The sequence below is a fragment of the Centroberyx gerrardi genome, chromosome 19, assembly GCF_048128805.1.
Source record: "Centroberyx gerrardi isolate f3 chromosome 19, fCenGer3.hap1.cur.20231027, whole genome shotgun sequence".
Taxonomy (NCBI): domain Eukaryota; kingdom Metazoa; phylum Chordata; class Actinopteri; order Beryciformes; family Berycidae; genus Centroberyx; species Centroberyx gerrardi.
The window spans coordinates 24,650,273-24,671,498 of record NC_136015.1 but is presented as its reverse complement, the minus strand read 5'-3'; the positions used below and the strand labels follow the sequence as shown (position 1 = coordinate 24,671,498).

General features: G+C 43.0%; 1 protein-coding gene across 1 annotated transcript in view; it reads right to left on the bottom strand.

The window, feature by feature from the left end:
- Positions 1–2,572: 2,572 nt before the first annotated feature.
- tnxbb (tenascin XBb) overlaps positions 2,573–21,226 on the bottom strand; it is a 47,541-nt gene continuing 28,887 nt past the window's right edge. The window contains exons 8-20 of the mRNA XM_078290194.1: positions 17,203–17,359; positions 16,862–17,091; positions 13,287–13,409; positions 11,617–11,760; positions 9,013–9,132; positions 7,105–7,254; positions 6,785–6,927; positions 6,338–6,473; positions 4,944–5,095; positions 4,748–4,844; positions 4,496–4,651; positions 2,787–2,950; positions 2,573–2,701 (exon numbers count right to left, since the gene is read on the bottom strand). Coding sequence (XP_078146320.1) covers positions 2,603–2,701; positions 2,787–2,950; positions 4,496–4,651; positions 4,748–4,844; positions 4,944–5,095; positions 6,338–6,473; positions 6,785–6,927; positions 7,105–7,254; positions 9,013–9,132; positions 11,617–11,760; positions 13,287–13,409; positions 16,862–17,091; positions 17,203–17,359 — 1,871 coding nt within the window. The 3' untranslated portion in view covers positions 2,573–2,602. The remainder of the gene's footprint in view (positions 2,702–2,786; positions 2,951–4,495; positions 4,652–4,747; positions 4,845–4,943; positions 5,096–6,337; positions 6,474–6,784; positions 6,928–7,104; positions 7,255–9,012; positions 9,133–11,616; positions 11,761–13,286; positions 13,410–16,861; positions 17,092–17,202; positions 17,360–21,226) is intronic.

Sequence of the window (21,226 nt, the reverse complement as noted above, 5' to 3'; positions counted from 1 at the left end):
CAGTAAATGTGATATCACTACAACAAATCAACAGCTCAGCTCCAACATTCATCAAACGTTATTTTAAGTGTATTTTATGCCTCAAAGGTTGTAAAATACAGAAGGGAAACCAATTATTCTCATCTCCATTCAGGAGTCTGTATTCAGTGTGGATGAAGTGATGACGCTCAGATTGAATAATGTGACACATTTACTATTAAACTCAGAGTAAACAGGGAAAACACTTTAATGTGCATACTTTTTGCATTCACTAGTGTTTTTATTGTTTGTTAGTGTAGTAAAGAGATTTGACTCTAAATGGAGTTACTGGGAGATATAATAAGTGAGAGTAGAGCTCCCTCTAGTGGCTAATTTAGATATTAAGTTGAAAAAATGCTCAGTTTCACATCACTTTTCCCAGAATCCACAGGCTACATATTTAACTATTTAACCTACAATATAACTGCTGATTTCCTGTGATGCTGTTTGTTTTGTGTGTTTTTAAAAATTTTTTTTTATCATTGTTGGTGTTTCACTGATAAAATAATGATAAAACCCTGCTTTCAAAATACGTTTTATTCCCTTTTCCCCAGGCATTCCCACTGATTTCCATTTACCTTTATGGTCACAACTCTGTTTTGCCTCTATAAAAAGACATACTGGCATATGGCATCATGTATACTGGTATACAGGTATACTGTATATAATCAGACGCCATCTATTGGTATATGTGTGATATTCAGGTCAGTCATTTTCAGGCATTTTCTTCCTGCAGTCAATAAAACGCCTGTACAGACCAAACAACAACAAAGACAGTGCATTTTTGTATTTTTGAATGATTTAAACAACAAGCACCATTTTCAATCATTTTATTACTGGATCCTTAATGGGGGGCAACAAAAACAGAGAATAAAAAAAAATGAAAGGATGTACAAAAAGACGACAAATGGACACAGGACAGACAGTGAGAGGACGGTCGGTAGCTGAACCAAGTCAAGTACAAAACAAAAAAAATCTCCATCGTTTCCACAGCTGTACCATCCTGGTGAGGGGAAAGTGCACAGGATATATTTTACAGCTTATAATGAGGCGTTAGAGCAGGTTTGGTCCCCACAGAATCACTTGTGTCCCCCCAAAAGCTTCAAAATCACACTGAGATCTTCTATTCTGTCTGTTTTGATGTGATTTGTGGATAACTTGCTCATAAAACATTAAAATGTTGGTTATTTTCATGTTTTCATTTCACTTGAATGATTGTATGCTCTTCTGTGGGGTGAGAACATTTATTTTCCGACCTCTTTGGCTTATAAAACCTTTAAAAACACACTGGATAAACTCAAAAAATGCATTGTCATCAAGCTGAACACAAGGCGGTTTTTCTTAGCTCGTCGACACAACAAACAGAGGAGACCGAGCGATGAAATGTTTTACCTTTTGGATGCAGAGGTGTGACCAAGTCCCCTCTACTCGAGTCCCAAGTCAGTCTCAAGTCAAGTCCCAAGTCTAAATGTAGATTACCAAGTCAAGTCCAAGTCAAGTCCAAGTCATTAATGTCAAGTCTCAAGTCTAAATGTAGAACAGCAAGTCAAGTCAGAACAAATCAAGAGTCCAGTATCAATTTAATATCTTAAAGAAAACTAAATATCTAGGACTTTTCAATGCAATATGGTTTTAATAGGATAAAAACTTGGTAAGAGCATCATGAGTTTGATTTCTATAATCAGTTTCAACTTCAATAAATTCAATCATTCCATACAAATTCAGAAAACAGAATTTAAATTCAGTCGTCTGCTGGAACAAATCTCATCACTTTCAATCTAAGTCATTTACACAAACACAAGATCTCAAGTCAAGACTTTAGAAACCTTTTCAAGTCATCAAAGTACAAGTCAGAGTCAAGTCCCAAGTCACCAGAACCCAAGTCAAGTCAAGTCTCAAGTCTTCTCTTCATGCATCAAGTCAAGTCTCAAGCAATTAAAACTGTGACTTATGTCTGACTCGAGTCCAAGTCATGTGACTTGAGTCCTCACCTCTGTTTGGATGATTTGAACTTTCCCAACATCACTGTTAGTAGAGTGCTGATCTCAGGTTGGATCTGGGGAATATCAGAAAACTTTGGGCAGCGCTGCTACAGAGAGCTCATTATAAAAAAAAGGGAATCTTAGAAACTGTACAATCTACAGTAACATACTGATAACTGTCCACTATACATATGAAAATACGTCTTCTTGTGGGAGCAAGGCTCCTGTTAAACAGCTGGAACTGGTGTGTGTGTGTTCAGTCAGCTCTGTGTGTGTGTGTGTGTGTGTGTGTGTGTGTGTGTGAAATCACTTTCATTCCAACCAATTTAGGAAGTGTGTTTCATTTTAAATGCAAGAAAGAAAAAACAATCAAAATGCTCCTGCTTGGAATGAAATTATACTTCATTTTACTTTTTCAGTTGATTGATTAACCCCAACCCTGGTGTGTGTGTGTGTGTGTGTGTGTGTGTGTGTGTGCGTGTCTGTTTGCACATGCATTCCCACACGGCCGTCCACGCGTGTGTTTGTAAGTTCATACATGTTCATAAGCCTTTGTGTTCATGAAGAAAGCGTCTCTCTCTCTCTCTCTCTCTCTCTCTCTCTCATCCTCGGGTCGGGGGGGTGAAGGCTGCTGGCCTCATCTTCATCTCGGTGAAGGGGATGGAGAACTCTGTTCCCTTCCAGGAGGTCCAGATCACCCCCTGACACACAGACAGACACACTCACATCAGTCATTTCCCCCTCATGACTCCTGAGTTCCCCCGGTCAGACGAGGCTGAGCGTTACCTGGTGTTTGACGTCGATGCCGTAGAGCCCGTTCAGGTTCGCCTCGTGGCAGTTCTTGTACCACCAGCCGCCCCGGTAGGACATGGCACAGCGGGTGATGAAGGGCTCCAGGTCCCGGTCCTTAGTGGAGAAGAGCCGGTTGTTGTGGTAAGACATGGAGTCACCTGAAACCCACAGAGAGGAGAGGAGAGGAGGAGAGGAGAGGAGAGGAGGAGAGGAGGGGAGGGGAGAGGAGAGGAGAGGAGAGGAGAGGAGAGGAGGAGAGGAGGGGAGAGGAGGGGAGGGGAGGGGAGAGGAGAGGAAAGGAGGGGAGAGGAGAGGAGAGGAGAGGAGAGGAGGAGGGGAGGGGAGAGGAGAGGAGAGGAGAGGAGAGGAGAGGAGAGGAGAGGAGAGGAGGGGAGAGGAGGAGAGGAGAGGAGAGGAGGAGAGGAAGAGAGGAGGGGAGAGGAGAGGAGGGGAGAGGAGAGGAGAGGAGAGGAGGAGAGAGGAGGAGAGGAGGGGAGAGGAGAGGAGAGGAGGGGAGAGAGGGGGAGGAGAGGAGAGGAGGGGAGAGAGGGGGAGGAGAGGAGAGGAGAGGAGAGGAGGAGAGGAGGAGAGGAGGGGAGAGGAGAGGAGGGGAGAGGAGAGGAGAGGAGAGGAGGAGAGGAGGGGAGGAGGGGAGGAGGGGAGGAGAGGAGGGGAGAGGAGAGGAGGAGAGGAGGAGAGGAGGGGAGGGGAGAGGAGAGGAGAGGAGAGGAGAGGAGAGGGGGAGGAAGGGGAGAGGAAGGAGAGAAACAGTGATTTCTCCAAAGAAATACATAAGGATAAAAAAAAACAACACAAAAAAACAAGTAAGCTAGCTAACTAAGTCTCTGGTTACGGTATAGAAACCCATTAAGTACAGTTTGATCTCTTAAACTAATTATCTCACTTCACCAGTTAGTATGCAGCAAATTTAAAAGTGCTATAGCATTTTTAAAAATCAATATATCACTGTCAAATTAATTATGATAGCTTGGTATAATTGCCGTAAACAAATGAGACTGTGTTTGAGACGATTGGTCTCCTCTGTCTCACACCAGTAGTATTGTTAGTTCTAGTGTTTCTCCACATTAAAGGTCTCATATTCTCCACTCTCCAGTGTTTTATTTTGTGTCTTGAGGTCCATTCAAAGCTGTGTGTGTGGTGTCATGTACCAAAAACACTCTCAATCCATTTCTCCACGATCATTTTCCAGCATCTCTCTGAGCCTTACCAAGAACAGGCCGTTTCTGTCGCCGTGTCTTTAAGGCTCATTAATATTAACGACCCCTCTGTTCCGATTGGCTAACCGTTTCAAGAGTGAAACGTGAGACGCCGCGGCCCGGCGGCTACAGGTAGGGAAAACTCTCCGGTAATAAACGATGACGACCGCTCGACCGCTTTGAAAAAAACACTTTGTTAGTCTGTTATTTCTTACAGAAATGATAATGAGCGAACCTTTGTGACGCCACAAAGTTACGGAAGTCCAAACGGCTCGTTTAGAGGCTCGCTTTTCTAATATGGATTGTGTGGATTTAGTTGGCGACCGTGCGTTTTGATACTTTCACCATGTTTAGATAGACCATCCAACTCCTTTATCATCACAGAGGAGAGGGGAGTCCTGCTTTACACCATATGGGACCTTTAAGACTACATTTCCCATAAGTCCAGACATTGGGAGACTTTTGACAGATTTTGTTTCCCCTCACCTGCAGTCCCGCTGTACCCAGCCACCGACAGCCTGTAGTTCTTCTTCCCCACCTGAAAAGTGGAGTATTTAGCGAACACCGACTCGTCTCCGGCTCGCAAGTCGATGCGCAGAATCATCCTGGTCGTAGTTGTGAGGTTGTGGAGGTTCTCCAGGCCTACAGGGGGCGAGACAAACATGTTATCTCTATTCTGCCGAGTCCAAAGTCCTCTCTTTATCACGTCTGATCGCTTGTCGGCTGCGGCTCTCTCACCCAGCCAGAACTCCCCGCTCAGGTTTCCAAACCCTCGGCTGTAGTCCTTCCAGCCTCTGAAGAAGTCCACCGTGCCGTTCTCCCTCCTCTGGAAGACCTGCAGACAGGAGACACAGACCCACATCAGACCCAAGCTGCTGTCTGACTCCGTCACACGATGATGATGATGATGATGTAACTGCTCTCATCACCGCACCGTCCATCCTCCTCCGTCGGTCTCCATGTCGCAGTAGACCATCACAGGCGAGCCGTGTCTCCCCTGGGGGAAAATCTCCGCCTCCCCGGACTCCCCGACGCCGTTCAGCAGCTCCTGGGAGCAGTCGGAGGGGAACGGGAACCGCAGCGCTCCTGAGGAGGAGGAGGGAGGAGGAGAGGATGAAGGGAGGGAAGAGGAGAGCAGAAAACAAACCAAAACACAACGCACTTTTATTTATTCTGCTCGTTTCACTTGTTCCAACTCTCCGTCACTTCCTAATTTATTTTTCCCAAATGTTTCGGTTTCCCAAAAACAACTTTGCACTGTGATTCAACTTCTGCCCTCAGCCAACTGGACGATGAGCTCAGAGGAAACCAAACCCTCTTCACTCTGTCATAAACACACAGTAACTACTGCAGATGTCCCGCTGTTAATACAGTGGAATAGAATGGAATAAAACAACACAATGGAGCAAACTAGAATAGAACAGAATCGAATAGAATAGACTAGAATACAATAGGATAGCACAGAATAGAACAGAGCAAATTACAATAGAATAGAAAAGAGCAATTTTGAATAGAATTAAAACAGAATGCCATACAATAGAATAGAAGAGAATAGCACACAGCAATTGAAACAGAATAGAACAGAATAGGATAAAACAGAATTCAATAGAGCAAATTATTAGAAAAAGAAAGAAAAGAAAAAATTAGAATAGAATAGAAAATAGCAATTTTGAATAGAATAGAGCAAATGAAAATAGAACAGAATAGAATACAATAGAGCACAGCAAATTAAAACAGTGTCAAACGAATAAGAAAAGAAGAAAGAAAGAAAGAAAAGAATAGAACAAGTTAAAACAGAATGGCATAGAATAGAATAGAACAGAATAGCACACAGCAAATTGAAGAAAGAGAATAGAATAGAATAATAGAATAGAAAAACTTTAATGTCCCCACTGAGGCAATTTGTTTTGCATCTTAAAAACAGTTACATCACACATATTTCCACATGCAGCACACAATCATATCACATGATAAAAGTGGAATCACCTATTAAAATAAAGGGCAATAATTCAATATTATTGTTTATCATCTTTCAGTGGAATCATTTGGTGATTTTTGGGAAATTATGACACAATTCTGCTGTCTGAACTGATGATAACAAGCTAATTTTATTTAAAAACTCTGACAAAATGAGGTATGGTAGGAATATTAGTTTTGTCATACCTAATATTACCATTCGGTTCAATGGGATGGACATTGATTTGATTATTTAACATGTGATTTTGCGTATGCGAGTCATATCGTGATATATATCGATATAAAAAACATCCTTTTGATTATGGTGATATTGACTGCAGCCACATCACAGCTCTGTGCACGATGTGTTACCTGTGGTGAACTCTGCAGCGGCGGCGGCGGCGGTGAGGCGTCCTCCTCGCTCCGCCTGCAGCTGCACGCTGTATCTGGAGCCGGGGTGAAGCCGGGTCAGCTTGTGCTCCGTGACCGCGCCGCCGACTGTCACTTCCTGTGGAGAGGAAGAACCAGGAAGTCAAGCGGCAGATCCCGATGGTGAAAAACCCCCGCCGGGTGAGTTTGGGTGTTTACAGAGTCGCCTGTGTGCTGAGTGAGTTTTAATGAACCTTAATCCATTCAAGACACATTCTGAAGTGAGACAAAATACATAGATATCAATAGATAATTAGATTTAAAGCTTTCATCCAACAAAACAGGAAAAAATACAGGACAAAATAACTGTTTTTCAAGACAGACTCCGTGTTTCTGAAACGTTCACTGATGAATTTCATGTTGCAAAACTTTTCCTGAAGTGGATCTCACCTTCATTTCTTGACCCTCTGTCTGATAGGTCAGCCTGTAGCTGCCCACGGCCGTCGAGGGCGGTTTCCATGACAACAGGGCGGTGCGAGGCGTCACCTGGCTCGCCTGGAGGTCCCGCGGCCCCTCGCCAAGTCTCCCAAACCCTGGAGAGGTCAAAGGTCAGGAAGAGAGATCAACGAGGATTTAATTTTTAGAGTTATAATGAGTTTAATGGTTATTTGCAGATGGTTTTAGTGAGTGGATGGTCCTCATGAGGATAGAAGTACAAGGAAGTGTGTGTGTGTGTGTGTGTGTGTGTGTGTGTGTGTGTGTGTGCTGACCGCTGCTGGTGGTGAAGCTGGTGGTGGCAGCAGGACTCTCCGTGCTGCCCAGCTGGCTGCGGATGGTGACGGTGTAGGTGGTGGATCCCTCCAGACCGGACAGCTGCTGCTCCGCTGCGTTCCCCGACACCGTGATCCTGAGCTCCGAGCCTGGAGGGACGAGATCACACACACACACACACACACACACACACATGACCCACATGTAGTCTGCTGCTGCTGTGTAGACGGACTACATTAAGGGGGCAGTAAGTCAGGTTTCTCCTGCCCCATAGCACAAACTAACCGTAATATATCTGCAGGGGTTGATGGGATTGTTAATCAATACCAATAACTCAGTAATTACTTCACCAGCTGCTGAGATTTCTGGCTTTCAAAACTCACTTTCTGGACTCTGTCCCGTACAACAGTCCTCCCCAACACACAGACACACACACACATTCACTATCATCACTACTAAAACGTGACTTTATTGTGTAGGAGGAGAAATTCTATCAGTGTTGTTGCAGTTCCTACTGGTCACCAATAGAGGTCAGCGAAGGTTTTACTTAATGGTTCTTTTAAATTTGAAATCGGACTTTCAGAGTGAGGTTGGATACTTTCATCGATGTGTGGATTCATGTACCCACGTGTTTTATGTTTACATCACATTCAGCTGCTGCTCTCATCCAGAGCAGGTCAGGGGTTCAGTGTCTCGCTCAAGATCTCTTTGACAGCACACATGGATGTTGTGGACACACACACACACACACACACACACACACACACACACACACACACACACACACACGGGCTGCTGCAGGGGATTGAACCTGCGACCTTTCAGTTGCAGGACAGTGTCTCTAACCGCTCATCCACCATTAGGCTGTTTATGTACCTTTATTGTACCTGAAGTGCCTTGCTCAAGGGTGTTTTTGTTGTTGAATGAAGAGAGAGTAACAGCTCAGGACTCAAAACCTTGTTGTTATAATCCCTTCTTTAACTTCTCTAATATTTAGGTTTACTGAAGTTCAACTAAGTTTTATTCGTCCATATTGGTATGAGAAACGGATAAAGCCTTCTGCTGCGATCTGCATGTTCTGACCCGGGCAGAATAGAACAGAATAGAACAGAATAGAATAGAATTTGAATGATAAAATGGACAGAACCGAACAGAACAGAACAGAACAGAACAGAACAGAACAGGACAGAACAGAACAGAACAGAACAGAACAGAACAGAACAGAACAGAACAGGACAGAACAGAACCTAATAGACTAAACTAGAATATAATAGACTAGAATAGAATAGAAAGAAAAGAAGGCTTTTTTTCTGACTTATCAGATTAATATACACTCTTTAAAATTATTAGAGTTGGACTAAGCTTTTATATACAGTACAGTATGTGTGTTAGATTTACTGAACCTTATTAGTTTAGTTTGGTCTCTTTTTGTTGTTACATTACTGTGTTTTTATTGTGTTTTTCTCTTGCCTTCTGCAAACTACTGGCTTTCTTGCCTCCTTTTCCTTCTTCTTCTTATTACTTTATTTTCTTCTTTTTTTTCTCCCTTGCATTTCCCACAATTTCCCATCAAGAGGCATTTCACTTCTTTCCAGGCCGCCTTGTAGATAAGAATTTCTTTTTAAATTAACTTGCCTTTTGCCTCCTGAAAAGCTTGTGATGGATTCAGTTTAACTGACCAGACAACAACATAAACAGCTCGAGAAGTGGAAAAATCATTTTCAGATAGCCTGGTAGAACCATTCCATCACATACAGCTGGTGCACATGAGCAGGTGATGGAGAAAAACAGCATGGCAGTTTAGTCTCAGCTGGAGGGAAGCGATGTGGTTTTCATGAGCTGGGACGTCCTGCAATCCCATGAGGCATTGCAGTAATGGATATTCAACAAACAGCGCCACCGCTCACCTGTCCCCGCGCCGTAGACGATGGCGTACTTATCGACGGCGGCCAACGCCGGTCGCCATAGCAACAGGGCCGTGGTGTCGGTGACGTTTATGGCCTGCAGGTTCGTGGGCGGGTCAGGAACTGAGAGAGAGAGAGAGAGAGAGAGGGAGAGAGAGAGAGAGAGAGAGAGAGAGAGAGAGAGAGAGACTGTCATGTTGGTAGATATCCTGAAAAATACCCTGAAATAAACTTGATAAGTCTGGATACAAGATCAAACCACCTGCCAAGCTTGTTATTTTTTTGTCAGGTATGTCTTCTGTCTTGTGGTGTGTGTGTGTGTGTGTGTGTGTGTGTGCAGAAACAGAGAAAGAGAGAGAGACAGAGAGAAAGGGGAGAGAGAGAGAAAAACAGGCAGAGAAAGAGGGAGAAACATGCAGAAAAGGAGAGAGAGACATAGACATAGATAGTGAGAGAGAGAGAGAGAAAGGGAGAGAACGAGAGACGCATACAAAAAACACAAAAAAGGAGAGAGAAAGAAAAAAGGAAGTGAGAGCGAGAAACAGACAGACAGGGAGAGAAAGAGAGAGAGAAGAAGAAGAGAGGAGAGAAAGGGAGAGACAGAGACAGAGAAAAGGAGAGACAGAGAGAGAGAGAGAAGAAGAAGAGAGGAGAGAAAGGGAGAGACAGAGACAGAGAAAAGGAGAGACAGAGAGAGAGAGAGAGAGAGAGAGAAGAAGAGCGGAGAGAAAGGGAGAGACAGAGACATAGAAAAGGAGAGACAGAGAGAGAGAGAGAAGATAGGAGAGAAAGGGAGAGAGAGAGACAGAGAAAGAGAGAAGAAGAAGAAGAGAGGAGAGAAAGGGAGAGACAGAGAGAGAGAGAGAGAGAGAGAGAAGAGACGAGAGAAAGGGAGAGAGAGACCGAGAAAAGGAGAGACAGAGAGAGAAGAAAAAGAAGAGGAGAGAAAGGGAGAGACAGAGACAGAGAGAGAGAGAGAGACAGAGAGAGAGAGAGAGAGAGAGACAGAGAGAGAGAGAGACAGAGAGAGAGAGAGAGAGAAGAAGAGAGGAGAGAAAGGGAGAGACAGAGACAGAGAAAAGGAGAGACAGAGAGAGAGAGAAGAAGAGAGGAGAGAAAGGGAGAGACAGAGAGAGAAAAGGAGAGACAGAGAGAGAGAGAAGAAGAAGAGAGGAGAGAAAGGGAGAGACAGAGACAGAGAAAAGGAGAGACAGAGAGAGAGAGAAGAAGAGAGGAGAGAAAGGGAGAGACAGAGAGAGAAAAGGAGAGACAGAGAGAGAGAGAGAGAGAAGAAGAGAGGAGAGAAAGGGAGAGACAGAGACAGAGAAAAGGAGAGACAGAGAGAGAGAGAAGAAGAAGAAGAGAGGAGAGAAAGGGAGACAGAGACAGAGAAAAGGAGAGACAGACAGAGAAAATGAGAGACAGAGAGAGAGAGAAGAAGAAGAAGAGAGGAGAGAAAGGGAGAGACAGACAGAGAAAATGAGAGACAGAGAGAGAGAGAGAAGAAGAGAGGAGAGAAAGGGAGAGACAGAGACAGAGAAAAGGAGAGACAGAGAGAGAGAGAGAGAGAGAGAGAAGAAGAGAGGAGAGAAAGGGAGAGACAGACAGAGAAAAGGAGAGACAGAGAGAGAGAGAGAAGAAGAGAGGAGAGAAAGGGAGAGACAGAGAGAGAGAGAGAGAGAGAGAGAGAGAGAGAGAGAGACAGAGAGAGAGAGAGAGAGAGAGTCAGACTTTGAATCAGTTATCACATTGTGACTTGTGGTTTGTCGGTAGTTTCCTCGGCAGCGATGGGAATCACATGTTGAGAAAGTGTTTTGAAACAACGCAGAGCGCTGAATCCGGTCCAGCGTGAGAATCCTCTGAGAAAATATAAAAAATGCACGGATGTTTTCCAGATCCAGCACCTGCTCCGGCCATTATGAAAGAGCACAACTCATAAAAATACTGAAATCACACACATAAAACTGCAGAACAGGAGAGGAAACACAAGGAAACTCACATCAGCACAAGAGTTTTGATACTGGAACACCAAAAGAACCAAAAAGAAAACCTGGATCTCAATTCTTATCCACTTCACCAATGACTGAAACCCATTTGAGCAAAATAAAATATTTTTCTGTTAATTGTTAATGCACCAAGATAAAGTTTATTGCTCTTAAACTATCTGGAAATGAAATTCTACTAAGTTCTGTACAAAAAAGACAGCAGAAAACTCTTTTCTCTGCAGTAAAAACATATTAGTCCAAATTCTTCAAAATTAAATGATCACCAAAACTGCTTTTTAACACTAGAAAGGCCAATGGATTTTGTAGGTCCAAGAGAAATTCAACAAGACTTCAACTGAAGGGGTAAATGTAATTATTAATACTATTTCCCTGCATGATTTTGAAAACTTTATAAGATATTGAGTTTAGGAAAAGTCATGGAGAGACATTTTGAAAGCTTCAGTTCTAAAATTAAAAACAAGCGTCAACTGACCACATTTTGGTCTTTCTATTATTAAAATAAACTGCCTAAAGTACGGATTTATCATTCTCAATGTGTCAAAGATCAAGTTAGATTTACAATAAAACAGAATAACCCGGTTCAAAGTGCTGCAGGACTTACGCGTCATGACATAGTCTTTGACCGGATCGCTCTCGTCCAATCCGAGGACGGAAATGACGCTGACCTCGTAAGTGGAGCCGGGGGAGAGCCGTGATAGGCCGAGGGTGGAGTCGTCCGAGCCGACCGACACCGACACCGGCTCGCCTGGAGGGGCGGGACGGAGGAAACACACAGGGAGGATCCAGGATGACTGATTCATTCATTCATTCATTCATTCACTTTCTCTTAAGTGCTTAATCCTTTTCAGACTACAGTGGAGGATACTGCTGATGTGAGGCTGTGCTAGGAAAGACTTCTGCAGAAAAACACACATCTTAAATGTCTAAGAAGAGCGTCCTATCCCTCCTAATTGAGATGCTGTGGATTCATTCTGTTTTCCTAAATTCATTTCAGGGGTCGGGTATGGTCACTGGCGGGAAATCCTCCCCACACAGGAAGTAACGAATCAAAACAAAATACAAAACTTTCTCCTAAACAGCTGCAAGCGAAGACAAAGTTTGACTTGCCAACAATGGCTGAACCTGCTGTGAAAATATTTTTTTTTTCCACTACCTCCACCCCCGTCAGCAGTTTACTGATGTCATGTTACAGATTTCTGGTTAATGAAGTCCTTCAAACTTTCAAAAATTCAAACCGTCATCTCCCGCCACCACCCAGGGCCGCCAAAATGCAAAGTTGCAAAATGGCTGTAGGATGAAGCCAACGTGACGTCATAACATTTTTGTGAAATGAGCACCACGTCTGAAATGCAGATTATGTGTTGTGGACACGAATTATGCGAAGATTACGTTCCTCCACCACGAATTGGACACATTTTCAGCTAAAGGTTGGCTAATGGTTAAGTTTAGGCAACTAAGACAACTTTGGTTAAAGTCGAGATGAAATGAAAAATGCCTTTTTAACCCTTTTAGATCACATCCCCGGTCATATTGTGCACCTATTTAACAATATATGCCAAAAAAAAATACAAAAAATCAATTTCTTTGTATTCTTATATCAAAATTCAATCATGTTTTCTTCCTGTAAAACAAAATATGCCGTGTGCTTACGTAAGCATGCCTCAAACAATTTCAACCAATAATATCATGACATCCACCCATCAATCAATCTTCAACTTTTAGCGCACAGAGCTAAGATTCATTAGTTAGCTAGCTAGCAGCAGCACGGTACTTCGGTGTGTCTTCGGGTGTTATGACACGCCCACTTTTCAACGTTCAAATCAAATTCCTCCCAACGTTACGTCCCGCCTGTCTTTCCTGTTTCACTCGGAAATACGTCACGATACGGAAGTTAGATACTCTCGAAATGCCGTTTCATCTCGACTTTAAGGTTTGGGAAAGGCTTTGGTCATGGTTAGAAGAAAAACCTTCGCTAAAAATTCAAACTTCACTCACAGTAGAAATCGTCTTGGTACAAGCTGGGAATTGACTCGAGCTCGTCGGAGTTAAAGGTAACAGTTACTTTCCACCGCGCTTTTCAATGTCAGACTACTGCCTGTTTATAGTCACGCCTCCTTCATGTAACCATTTTGTGCTGGGAAAACGTATTTCTCCCACTTTTCATGCACGGTGCATGTAGTATTTGCAATTTTCAGACTTTGCGCTTATTTCATGACATCTCGGGAGACCAGGCTGGAGGCCGGGGCTTCAGCCATGAGTTTGAGTTCTCACCGTCTTGTGTGTGTGTGTAGGTGACTTTGAAGCTGCTGGTGGGGTTCTTGGGTTTGGTCCAGGACACCGTCAGAGAGTTTTCTGTCAGCTCACTGAACACCAGGTTGGTCGGAGGCTCCGGGCCTGGAGGGTGTGGAGAATACAGCGAGAGAGGGGTGAATGAGGGAGGAGGGTGGAAAAGACAGGAAGAAAGGAAGGAAGGAAAGAAGGAATGAAGGAAGGAAGGAAGGAAGGAGAAGAAGGAAATTGAGGTAAATACGAGGAATAAAGTCAGAAGAAGGCAAAGAATATGATGAGAAGGATGAATCAAGGAATAGTGTGAAAACGAAAAAGGAAAACAGGGTTAAAGCAGAAAAGGGAGTGGATGAAAAAGAAGGAAGGAGGGAGGAAGCAAGCAATGAAGGAAGGAAGGAAGGAAGGAAGGAAGGAGAAGGTGGACATTTAGGAAAATAGGAGGAATAAAGTCAGAAGAAGGGAAAGAATATGAGAAGGATGAATCAAGGAATAATGTGAAAATGAAAAAGGAAAACAGGGTTAAAGCAGAAAAGGGAATGGATGAAGAAGAAGGAAGGAGGGGGGAAGGAATAGTGTGAAGACAGGAGTAAGAAAAGGGGAGAACATAAAGGAGAAGGAAGAACTTGAGGAAAATAGGAGGAATAAAGTAAGAAGAAGGGAAAGAATATGAGTAGTGATGTGAAAAGGAAAAAGAAAAAGCAGAAAAGGGAGTGGATGAAAAGGAAGGAAGGAAGAAAAGAAGGAAGAAGGGAGAGAAGGAAGAAAGTAAGAGATCAGAGGACAGAGGAGACAATATAATAGATTTAAGGAAGAGAAACAGAGATTTAAATAGTTGGGAAAGATAAAAAAAAATGGCCACAAAAGGAGTGAAAAGAAACAAATTTTAAGATTATAATGGAAACTGCTACTCTGTCATACAGTACACAGTGTGTACATTATGTACATATTTATCCATCCACACAGTTACTATTAGTGCTCCGATGAGTACGTGTATATATGTACAGTGCAAACATATATACAGTATACACGGCATATACGGACATATAGAGTCACAATTAAACGCAGACGATGGATCCTGGACAGCAGCGACGGAGAGAATGATGAAATTTTAAAAGTTAGCTGGTCGTTCAGTCCTGAAAAGAAGAGAGTGGCAGGAAGAAATGAACACAAAAGAAGAAAAGGGAGACATTTTCACAAAGTTACTGAAGGTTGAATGAAAACAAAAAAACATCCAAATATTAATTCAACACAAAATTTGAAGAGCTGAAAGTGAGGAATCACATTTAAAGCGTCGGGAAATGTGTTTGGCGACAGATTTTCAACCTTGAGTGTGAATGATTTCCCAGACCAACTCATTCATCACCCTTTTGAAATACAGAGGCCTGACCGCTAGGGCTGGGTATCAACGGAAATCTTTTGAAACGACAACATTTTTAACAATTGACATTTTTAATCTTCCAACTACTTTTCAAAAAGTATTTCTGAATTACCTTTTTCAATACATTATATGAAAGCAAAGCATAGCGTGACATTTGTACATACTACTTTCCTAAAAAGATTACACATGCAAGAAAAGTTTTTATTATTAAACTCTATTATGAAGTGTTGCAGTACTTTTCAACGCATTTTGATGCTTTAAAATCAATACATCTGTACCATAAATTGGTATGGTACTGATACATATTGTTTGTTGATACCCAGACCTATTAACAATAGTTATAGAATCCACATTTAATTAATTTCTTTGATTTACTCCATAATTCATTTTCTTGTGAACTCATAGGATTAAAATCTGCACATTTCGCATTTGGATTTGAAAGGTGAAGAAAGACCAAACGTAGAGACCAGCATGGTCTTACCCTGGGGTGGGTGAGTGGTGAAGGGTGTCAGTGAAGCTGGTTGACTGTTAGCTTACCCTGAGTGAGAGAAGACCACAGCAGCAGTGAATGAATGGCGTTGTTATTTTGTTTTTGTGTTTTCTTAAAAAAAAGGTGGACTCAGCAATTTGATGTCAACTCAACCACCAAAATTGTTTGAAAAAAAGAGACATTCGATAGCTCTGAGTCTTCTACCTTTCTGTAGTCTGGGAAATCATTTAAGAGCTAGTTTTCTTTAGCTAATGTGCCTTGTGTCAGCTATAGAGGCGTTTCAGTTGTGTCACAAATCTCCCAGCAACCCCAGCTGGTGCCATCATGGAGGTCCATTGGAGAATTGCTCATATAATGGCTAAATATATAACAGCCAGGCTAGGAAAACAGAGATACCTGAAAAGGTGCGGTGTGGCTGTAGATCCATTCAGTAACGTTCTCAGTAAAAGTGAATAGTGTGATAAGGTGGATTTGGTTACTGTGACAGTAAACTGTCTTGTCTTTAGCCCTAGTCTCTACTCCAAAACACTCTGAGTTGTAGCTTGAGAAGAGTCAGCTCAGTTAACCTGAACAAACTGTTAGCTAGCTAACTAGCCAGCAAACACACTGATGTTAATGTTAACATGCGACTACTAGCCACAACTAAGGCTAGCTTTTACTACATATGTGTGTTTAAGACAGTGTACTAGTTAGCTAGCTAACAAGCTGACTTTATCTAAACACAGCATTGATCAGATTTATCACTGGTGAAATTATCAGTTCCCATTTAAAAACACTGCAGAAATGAACCATACTGAATTCTGTTGAGACGGCCATTTCGTATGTTTAGAAATGTAATCAGCTGTTCACAGCCATTGTGAGCTGTGGACCTCCAATATGGCCACCGAAGGGTTCGCTACATCACCTGAAAGCCCACTATATGCAAGAGCAAATTGTGACATTGCACAATGATGATCAACAATCAAAAGCATCGATATATCTGGTACCTATTGTAAGTGACTACTCCAACAATCATCCTGTCATTTCATCATTTATGGTGAAAGCTGACAAAAGGTCTGGAGTGTGACATCAAATCACTGAGTGTTTATGGCTGAATGAATGAATTTTTATGACTTAAGGTTGCTGATTCATGAATATCAGAAAAGTATTTCATATATTCATGTATGCTCAGTAATGAGTGCACAAATACAGGGTTAACACAAAACACAACTGCTCAGTGGGCTTTTTCAACATAGCTTGAATTAAAAAATCCCTCTTTGCCAACGACAGAAAAATCAACTAAAACAAATAAAATATAGGTTACGTTGTCAATAAACCAATGATTGAATGAGAAACCATATTATATGGGATTACAAAAACTGAAACTGTAAATCGAGAACTTACAGTTTTCAAGAGCGTGACAGCACACAGCTCTTGAAATGAATATGGAGGAAGCATTTGAGTGAGTAAGCAAACATCTCCAATCATACTCAATGGAGTGACAATTAGTTAACAACTGACTTGAGAACAAGACATGGGGTGCAGTGAAGATATAAGAGTTATGCATGTACAAATTGTATCCCGAGTAGCTTCTGGTGTGAGGTCAAGAAGAAAAGAGTGAGTTTTCTGAAGAGGGCTTCACAACATTGAAAGTAATGTTGTAGCCTTGTACAGTAGTAATTTAAGGCGTTCTACTGTCACAATGGCTTGTACCTGTGCTGATGACAAGCTTGTGCAGTCTGGACAGAAGGCCAGGCGCCTTTCCGAGCAACGTCACGGTGTAGTCGGTCTGCGGAGGGAGGTTCTCAAATGGGAAGGAGCGAGCTGAACCAGGAAGAACTTTAGTGAAGGTTTTGTCACTTCCTGTTGCAGGTTTGGCTGTTGTGCCGCTGTGGATTCTCGGAGTGTGTGTGACGACACTTTCGGGAACAACGTTTTCTTCTCTCGTGCGTCCATTTTCTGCCTCCTTTCCTTTGGTTATTTGTGGCTTGCCTTCCTCCTCCTCACTACCTTCCTTTTCCTCAGAGCCTTCGTCCTCCTCTTCTTTTCCCTGCCCTTCCTTTTTTTCCTTTCGCTCTTCATCTTTTCCACCTTGCTCTTTCCTAGTTACAACAAAGTTTTTGTACTTCCCCTCCGGTGCGTCCCAGACAAGCGTAAACCCATCTGAGGTCAAGTTCCTCACGCCCACATAGTCCAGAGGTTCCCCTGTGTCTCCAGAAGGAGAAACATCTGACCCATTTAGAGTGTTGGAACCGCCACTCCTCGTCTGTTCAGTTTTACTCACTCTGCCCCCTTTTACAGTATGATCCGTTTTTGAATCCTGTCCCCTTTGGCTCACAGTGATGTTTTTTCTCATCTGGATGTGACTCGGTGCTGTTTTCCTTCCTGTCGGTGGTTTTCTCTTCAGAAGTGTGACTGGTTTTAAGGCTCCATGTCCCGTATCGGAGGAACTTTGTTTGATAGTTGGTCTACCTCGAATTATAGTACCAGTATATTTGCCAGCGTTGACTCTGTCTTTGTGGATGTCAGAATCAGAGCCTGTGATGACAGTTTCCTTCTCCTCAAATTGGGTAGTTTGGATTCCATGAGTGTTGTCCCCCTCTCCTGATTGGTTAGTTTGTATTCTGAGGGTACCGCCCGACTGGATTACCTTTGTAGTGTCTTGTTCTCCTGACTGAATGGTTTGGATTTCTTGGGTAGGGCTGATGACTCTGTGTTCTCCTGATTGGTTAACAGTGATTCCAGGGGTATTATCCTCTCCTGATGGGCTAGTTTGACTTCCAGCGGCAATGTCACTGCCTCCATTTAGCTTTCTAGATGGTAAAGGCTTTTGCATGGGACCTCTCTTTGGATGTTGAGGGGGTCTCAGGTATGGACGGGTTCTGTTTTGGAAAGGTCCCATGTTTGGATGTACACGACGTGGGTATCCAACTTTGGAGGCTGGGCGACGGAAGGGAGCCACTCCACTGTCCCTCAGAGGCTGATTTAGTTCTGTCCCCAGTGACATTGTGGTTGTCTCTACTGCATCTTCACTGCTACCCTCTTCTGGTGCTGTACCTTCAACTCGATAGGCTTCTTTGGAAGTAGAAGATGGTGATGAAGAGGATGGTAATTCACTAGAAGGAATATGCCCCCTTTCTGTCTCTGCTTCAGGATTTAAAGGTTGAGAGGGGCGAGGAGGGAATCTCAAGTTTGGACGGGTTCGGTTCTGAAAAGGTCCCATATTGGGATAGGGGCGACGTGGGTACCCAACTTTTGGATATGGGCGACGGAATGGAGGTACGCCACCTTCTCTTGAAGTTAATTTTTTGTCTTGGTTAGTTTCAAGTGACACAGCATCTGTGGTACTCTCCCCATTTTTGCTGGTAAATGGGGGTCCTCTTCCTTCCCTTAGAGTTTTTGTCTGGTTTTGTTCAGTTCCAAGGACAACAAGTGTAGTTGCCCCCTCTTTGTCTCCGCTCGTATCCTTCTCCAGTGCATTGGCAACTGAAAATGACTCGTCTGAAGTAGAGGAAGTTGATGATAATTCACTTGAAGATTTTTTCCTTGTCTCTGTCTCTGTTCCAGGTTTGAGGTTTAAAGGTGAAGAGGGACGATAAAGAGTTCTCAAATTTAGACGAGTCCTGTTCTGAAAGGGTCCCATATTTGGGCGTGGACGACGTGGGTAGGCTACTTTTGGATGTGTGCGACGGAACAGAGGTACGCCCCCTTCTCTTGAAGTTAGTTTTTTGTCTTGGTTAGTTTCAGGTGACATAGCTTCAGTGGTACTCTCCTCATTTTTGCTGGTATCAACTTCTGATTCATTACCTCGAACTGAATCTGATTCTTCTGAACTGGAGGAAGATGATGATGGTGATGGTGATGATGATGGCAATGATGATAGTGGTGATGATGATAGTGGTGATGATGATGGTGGTGATGATGATGGTGATGGTAATGATGATGGTGATGATGATGACGATGATGTTAATATTGATGATAATGGTGCTGCTGCTGCTGATGTTTCTGATGATGACGATGACGCTAAAGATGATGATGATGATGGCGATGATGGTGCTGCTGCTGATGACAGTGATGACGATGATGGTGATGTTGATAAGGAGGATGACAATGATGACGATGACAATGGGTTCAATCCACTTAAAATCTGCTTCCTAATTGCTTGCGCATCAAGAGAGAGGTTTGAGGGTTTGGACAGGTGAACAGAAAACGTCTTTATATTCAAATTGTCAAAAGTGTCTGTCAGGAGCTGATGAAAACGATCTGCTGAATTGTTCAATTTAGTCTCCTCAGACGACGGTTGCAAATCGAAGGGGGACACATTATCACTCAGATCTTCTGTCTCAGAGGAACTGTGATGTGTGTTAGGTGTAGGTCTTTCTCCAAGCACCGGTCCATCCCCCTTATATCCACTGACTCTGTCCTTATGGGCTAATCTGATGTGTGTCACTTTAACTTTGTTCATACATTTCTTCCCATGGGTGTGAACAGTCCCAGTGGGCTCTGAAGACACCGGGTGTTCTGCTCCCTCTCTCTCAACCCCAGTCTCATTTCCCTGGATTGCCATGCCAACATCTGGTTGCTCTTTTGAGCCAAGACTGACAGTTGGTTCCTCAGAGCTTTTTTGACTGTTTGTTCCTGAATCAATCCCAACTGGAGATATCATAGCTGGATTTTTGTCATCTACCCTCTCGGTGCTTGATGTCTCTGCACTGGGGTCTCTCACAGTCAAAGCTACTGTCCTGTCTCCTACAATGGGGGATCCTGGTTTAGGCTTTTTGACGACTGGTTTAGGCACCTTTGCCTTGGCCCCCACTAAGGGATTCTTGCCTGGGGGCTTTTTCAAAGGACCCGGTCCAACCCTTCTCCCTCCAGGTACAACTCTGGTTGCGTTCAGACGAAATGAGCCAAGAGTAATTGGCTTCCTGGGTAATATGGGCCTTTCACCTGGTTTGGGCTTGGTGCCATCTTTTCTGCTGACCAGAGGTTTAGTTCTGGCTATTACAGTGGCTGAAGAGTCTTCCTTAGATCCAACGATACCTCCGACTGTAACAGAACCCACATCACTCCCTTCCTCCCTCCTCCCCTGTCTGTCAAAGACTGTCACCACAGGTGTTAGGTTCGACGTTGGGTCTCTGCCATTGGCGTCTTGTCCTGGTGCCGGTGTAACCTGCATGGTTACAGCTGCCATGGTAACCCTCGGTAATATCTTCCCTAAAGGTGTGAATGGAATGAGCATTTGGAATCAATGTTTTTGTTGTTGTATGCTGCTGTTGTTTTAAAATTCAAGAAGAATCATTTCTAATGAGGGAAGAAATGCAGTTTTAATACTGATAATGTTATATACTTTTAAGTCAACTTGATTTTCAATAGTTTGTCAGTTATTGTGCAAGTGCAAACAAACAACTCAGGGTCTTGGCATCCATGTAGAACCTGCAAGGAGAAAAGTGAATAAAAATAATTATTTTTGATCTGCAAAGAAACTCTTTTTCATTGCACGGGCAGGGGAATTCAACATGCTTGGTTATGTCTGTGTGTTGCTGTTGAGAAGAAAATACCATCATCAACTTCAGGAAAAGGCAACAGTTTACGGAATATTTTCTTCTGAAAGTAATTGGCTTTGCTCCTGTAAGGTTAGGTTTGCACCTCGCTCCATTACATTTTACAACGCTTCTCCTCATTGTAATGCATTTTATATGATGCGTTCCATTGAATAACGAGGTGCTTGGACATGTTAAGTTTCATTAGCCCACACTCACCAGGAGCAAGGCTGGCCTCACCTGAACACATAAACTCTTGCGGTTAAACGGCTTTCTGGTCTTCTATCTCTTCATCTGTCTCTAGCTTCTATCCTTATCTCTATCTCTCCCAGTCTCTTTTTCTTTCTTTCTCCATCTTTGTCTTATTTTCCTAGTTCTAATCTTTGTCTTTGCAGTATGGCTTTACCTTTTTACCTTCAAAATTTGCAACATCATATTTGACCCTCAGATGCATTGAAATTTATATGAATTTGGTATAAAGGATATCTATGTCAAACGATATTTGTTAGTTCTCTCATTCTTGTTTTCTCTAGATCTA